We start from the raw sequence: 6187 nt of genomic DNA, 5'->3' as shown, positions 1-6187 counted from the left end.
AAAAAACTTACCTGAAATTCAGGCCAGAAATTTAAATTAGTCAAAAATAAAATTTACCTTTTCAATAATAAAATAAAATATAAGTAAAGAGAGTTAGTCATGCCATAAATCACAACGTTAAATAAAATATATCGTAATCACAAAAATAGTTTAAATGATAAACAAGATTTCCATATGAAGCTTCAAATATTTTCAAATGTCAAAAATAAATTCAAAGATGAAATCATGTTTTTTTTTAAAACCCTATGTATTTCAAAAATATTCAATTTTTACTAAATATCTATGTTACGCAACATGTATCAATGTATTCAATGAGTGAGACTATTGAAGACGGCAATGGCCTCGTAGGTACAGAGCTTTGAAAGGCTCTAGGAAAATTCTAAATTAGTAGGAAGCACACAAAAAAAACAAAAAAAACCCATTTAAATCATGTTTGGGAGGAATATTATGAAAAAAAATAGTCAGTTGACCAATCTTGGAGTTTTTAACTTTACAACTGAGACAAACTGCTCTGTTTTTAATAAAAGCAGTGTAGGAGTAGAAAACATGCATGTAAATGTGCAACCTGAATAAAACCTTTCAAACATTTAGCTGACAGAAACGCCTGCTGCCAGAAATAGAAAGAAAGAGGACGGCCTTTGTTTTGTGTCTGCATTAAAACAGCTGATGAACTCTTCTGGGTTATTCAGTAAAACTGTACAGACTTCAGGCAAGAAGGCTGACAGTTTACGAAGTGGCTCCATTGTTCCTTTAAGGCAACAGCTTGAATGGACCCCCACAAACTGACATGATTCAACTAGACAACAAGAAAACGCGGAAAGAAAAGCTTCTCCTCTCAGATGCATTACCATCAGCATAATGTCCTTCTTTGAATATCTATACCAGAGCAGTGAGAGAGATTGCTGTGTTACTGTGCTCTAAAGATCGAAGCAACAAAGAACCTGCTGCTGGTTGTTGCAGCAAAGCTTTATGTAAAAATGAGGAAAGACATTTATACGGAGCAGCTTCGCAAACATTTTGCATGAATTTTGGCAAACATGAGCAAGCTGTTAATTTGAAAAAATCTTGCTTTCGATGAAAACCCTGATTTATAAATCTAATATATCATAGGAAAACATTGTTAAAGAAGTGTCACATTAAATAATAGCTTTTCTAGAAACAATTTTCCAGCTTAAAGGGCAATGCCAGGATTAGTGGATACCTGTTTAGGACCCAAATGCAGAGCTGAAGAGGCAGAGAGGATTTCTTAAAAAATGTAATGAAGACGTAAATATACAGAAGCCATAATCCAGAAGGAACTCAGGAACCAAAAACTAGGAGACAGCGGGGAGGAATAAACCAAACGAATTGGGGGGTGAAGAGAATCCAGCATTGAAGAACTACACAAGAGGTGTATATATGGGAGATAGACTTAAGAACAGGCTAATCAGCTAATAGGGAGCAGGTGAGACTGGGTTGGGATAGGAGCAACTAGAAGGGAGCTAAGGGAAAGGAGACTGGAACTAAGGGGCAACAAAGAATAATCCCAAAAAATACAACCCTGCCCAAATATAACTAGAAAACAACTAGAATGACACAAAATGGAAAGGAAACCAATGACCCACTAAACACAGAATAACATAAATCTGAAAACTGAAAACTAAAAAAGAAAACTTAAATAGAATCTGAATGAAATATGAATATATGCATTATACACATATGAGTTATTTTAAATGATTCCTCAGGCCAATATACAGCACTTAACACCATGCTATGAGCGGCGCTCCCCTCTTGAAATACTGAGTAAGGAAGTTGGGAGAAGATGCACCGTCATTGGCCAGGTCATGACCTGGAAGAACGTATGGCTTTATGGCCACAGGCTCTTATATAGTCATGGAGCAAAGGCTTTTGCTCTATTAATCTTCCACCTGCTCGACCACCGATCATGGCTGAGGCAAGGAAAAAGGTTAAACTGTTTGAGGCTAAATAGAGAAAATGTGAAAAGGATCGAGGACAAACAAGAGTAGATTATGGAAAGGAGTTTGTTCGTTGGCGCAGGCTGAAAGAAGAAGCCGGTTGTAAAACCGATTCTCTTCTCACAACTTTATTATTAGACTGGTTCACATTTTGCTCCTAGTATACAGTCAAAGATCTTTGTTATTATTTTTGATGTTTAGTAGAAGAAAAATGCAGGTTGTAACAGGTCTGGTGCCCCTAGTGGCCAAAAGTTAGTGTTGTCTCATTGTAAAGCATTGACCTTATTAGTTTTTTTTTGTCCGTGCATGCGTGTTGAAACTCTCTTAGGGCATAGGGCTTGGAATCCTGAGGTTCTGAGTTTGAGCCCCCCTCCCACAGACTGCAAGACCCTTAACCCCCACACTGCTCCCTGGGAACCCCACATTGGCAGCCCACTGCTCCCAAAGGGGATGGGTTAAATGCTGAGGCAAATTTCTCCAATGTGAGATCAATAAAATTCAATTATTATTAATTTAGAGTCATTTTCCTCCAGCTGCTCTCCTTCCTGTCTGCTCAGTAGATGATTAGCTCATCTAGTTAGCCTGATCTCCCTCTACTCCTGCCTCAGTATTCTTACCTTTACTCTTTTTTTTTCCTCACTGGATCCTTCCATTATCGTACCTGGTTAGCAATGATCTGCTTTGCTCTGTGGTCCATGTCCAGTTCCCCTTGTGCCTGATTGCTGTTGTTGCATTTTTGTTATAAAATAAATAATTGTCTGCATTTCATGCTGCTCCCAGATCCCTGTTTATAATTTGATCCAGTTCCTGATTTAAGAAACATTACCCAGGATTGTAAAATACATTAAGCTAAGTATAGGCAACTTTTTTTTTTTTTAACAGAACTGAGCAAATAATTGCATTTGAAATTTCTCACGTAAAAAAAAAAACACAATTTCAAATCTCAGTGGCATCCAAGTTAAGTCACAAACTGAAGTCAGGTGGAGATCCCAGTGAGGGCAACAAGCATGCAAATGAGCTTTCCTGAGACGGTTTCTGATAGTTTGTGCAGAATTAATTGGTTATGTAAACTGATTGTTTCTGGGTGGCTGGTTCTAAGACAATCTTTGAGGTAAATGTGCTGGATATGGAGGTCCTGGGGTGGCGGTGTTACACATGGTCTGCGGTTGTGAGTCCGGTTGCATTTACTGCCAAATTCTCTGAAACGCCTTTGGAGGCGGTTTATGGTAGAGAAATTAACATTTGATACACGAGCAGCAGCTCTGGTTGACATTACTGCAGTCAGCATGCCAGTTGCACGCTCCCCCAAACCTCGTGACAACTGTGACATTATGCTTTGTGATAAAACTGCACCTTTCAGAGTGGCCTTTTATTGTGGGCATTCGAAAGCACACCTGAGCACTAATCATGGTGTCTAATCTTGATATGGCACACCTGTGAGGTGGGATGGATTATCTCAGCAAAGGCTCACTTTCACAGATTTAGACTGGTATGTGAACAATGTATGATGGAAATGGTTTTATTGTGTATGTGGGAAAAGATCTTTGAGTTCATCTCATAAAAATGGGAGCAAAACCAAAAGTTTTTTTTATATTTTTGTTGAGTTTATTCCTTTTTTTTATAAGAATCATGATTCATTATTACCAAATAGCAGCACTTTTCTTATTTTGTCTAGCTCTATCTACAATAATGCTATAAAGAAAACACATTTTTATGCTTTTATGTAACACTAACAACAAGTGTCTCAAGTGGAGGAGTTCAGGTATTTTGGGGTCTTGTTCACAAGTGAGGGGCGGATGGAGGGTGAGATCAATAGACGTATCTGTGTGGCGTGGGCAGTGATGCGGTCGCCGTGGTGAAGAGGGAGCTGAGTCGGGTGGCAAAGCTCTCGATTTACCGATCGATCTATGTTCCCCCCCTGACCTATAGTATTTAGATCTGGGTAATGACCGAAAGGACAAGATGGGGAATACAAGCGGCCGAAATGAGTTTCGTTCTCAGGGTGGCTGGGCGCACCCTACCAGATCGGGTGAGGAGCTCAGTTACCAGGGAGGAGCTTGGGGTAGAGTCGTTGCTCTTCTACGTCGAAAGGAACCAGCTGAGGTGGCTCTAGCATCTGTTCTGGATGCCTCCCGGTCACCTCCCTAAGGAGGAGTTCCAGGCATGTCCCATTGGGAGGAGGCCTGGTTGAAGGCCCAGGATACGCTGGAGGGACTATGTCTCTGAGCTGGCCTGGTGTCGCCTCAGGGAGCAGCTGGAGGAGGTGTGTGTGGATCAGGAAGTCTGGGCATCTATGCTTAGACTGCTGCCTCCATGACCCGGCACCGGATAAAGTGGAAGAAAATGGATGGAAAAATAAAATGGATGGACTAAACACAATTCAAATAAAAAAGGTGCAAGACTTCCATCTGTTTGTGTGCTGGAAGTAGTTCAGAACCAGCTCTTTGTCCTGTGCATTTTATCCACAGCCTTTAATTCATCCCAAGTCGTGCTGAATTCCTATAAGTTTATTCATTCATTCTACTATTTTTTTGTTCGGCTATGAAGAAAATGGGAATGAATTATGTTTGTTTTCACTAAAGTGCAGTTTCTAAATCTTTAGGAAAGTATTGTTCCTTCAAATAATAACAACTAATACTTCAACCATTCCAATCATGCTAATTGTTATATAACATTGAAGCTTTTATTGTGAGAGTAAACAATTATGGCGGCACTGAATGGGAACAAAGAACAGAACAATACGGAGATGGGTGAATGGGAGCTTATACAAAGGCAATGCAAAGCTTTCATCTGCTTCTCCTCAGTTTGGCTCATTTCTACTAAATCTGAAGCCTTTGTTTTAACCTGGTCTTGTTGCCAACTGGATATTTATTTCCTTTGTTCTCTCTGAATGCTTTATTCTAATTTCTTTATTCATCTTAAATAAATTGTGTTGACGTTGCATGAGGAAAAAAAAAGTGAATCCTAATTTCCCCATTCCAGGAAAAATAAACTGTTCTTCTGCTGATAGAAAGCAAACTTTTTGTCTTTTGCTGTATTACTGAATAAAACTTACACAGGTTTCAGCCCACAGTGCACCTAGTTTGTGTCCCAAACCCTTTCCCCATCCATGTTTGCAAATTAAGGGTAATACACCAGCTCTATATTATAATATCACCACGTAGCTATGAAACCCTAAATGCATAGATAACATTGTCTTTGGTAGAATCATAATAAAACTAACTAAATGGTCAATAGTTACAGATTCATACAGTTTCAGTTAATCCAGCTAGAAATCACTAATCAGGCTCTAAATCTGGGTGTAGTGATGGACTCACATTAGGTTGTAACTTTGTGATGAAAGTTGTTGGGGACTATAACGGTGGTGTCTGATGCATCTACCTTAAGTATTCAGACCTGCTGTGTCTTTTTGCTGGTTTTAGGAAGTCATATGGAAGACATGTCCGATGTGGAATCGGAACCTGATCTTCCTCTAAAGAGGAAGAAGCGCAGAAGTCGGACCACCTTCACAGCAGAGCAACTTGAGGAGTTGGAAAAGGCGTTTGAGAGAACACACTACCCTGACATCTACACCAGAGAGGAACTGGCCCAGCGAACCAGACTGACTGAGGCCAGGGTTCAGGTAACACAATCACACAATTGGGGCCCAGCTTGCATGGTTGGGCTTGAACGTAATTTGATTTCCTTAAACCCTTCAAAATGTGAAGTGCATTAAAACCCTTCAAACCTGGACAGAATAATTACAACATGAATACAGACGCTTTAGACAGAGAATATATATAATATATTTATATCTTGGTCAGTCTGCATCAGCAAAGAACAGGGAAATGGAGAGTAAACTTCCTAATAGATAAAGAGAACTAAATATTTTTCATTTCCCAGACATTAAACCTCTGAGCAATACTAGCAAGCTAATTGGCTTTGTCAATAAACAGATTTGGTTTGAGTGACAAATTTGCTTGACTGATCCGGTACAATTTGCATGTTTTCTAAGCCAAAACAAGACTTTGTTGTGCAACTCTCTAAAGCTTGGATCTCGACGCTAATTCAGACATTTTGAATTTAAGAAGCTTCCTTGATGGGAACCGAAACATCTTCAAACTTGGAAAAGAAAGTCCAGTGTATTGTTTTTTAACTTTTGTTGGAATGACTATGACCTGGATGACTGAGAATTTTCACCAGCAAGCTGCTTTACTGAACGCCATTTTGCAAGTTAAATATTTACTGTAGTT

The 6187-nt window shown here is 39.4% G+C and overlaps 1 protein-coding gene across 5 annotated transcripts in view; it reads left to right on the top strand.

The window, feature by feature from the left end:
- LOC107090998 (paired box protein Pax-7-like) overlaps nucleotides 1-6187 on the top strand; it is a 37133-nt gene that overhangs the window by 11578 nt on the left and 19368 nt on the right. For all 5 annotated transcript variants that reach the window (XM_015384693.1, XM_015384690.1, XM_015384691.1 and 2 more), the window contains exon 5: nucleotides 5378-5577. In XM_015384693.1, coding sequence (XP_015240179.1) covers nucleotides 5378-5577 — 200 coding nt within the window. The remainder of the gene's footprint in view (nucleotides 1-5377; nucleotides 5578-6187) is intronic.

This window comes from Cyprinodon variegatus, unplaced genomic scaffold (genome assembly GCF_000732505.1).
Source record: "Cyprinodon variegatus isolate N-32 unplaced genomic scaffold, C_variegatus-1.0 Scaffold320, whole genome shotgun sequence".
Taxonomy (NCBI): domain Eukaryota; kingdom Metazoa; phylum Chordata; class Actinopteri; order Cyprinodontiformes; family Cyprinodontidae; genus Cyprinodon; species Cyprinodon variegatus.
The sequence above is the reverse complement of the archived record's forward strand: the minus strand, read 5'-3'. Positions and strand labels throughout refer to the sequence as shown.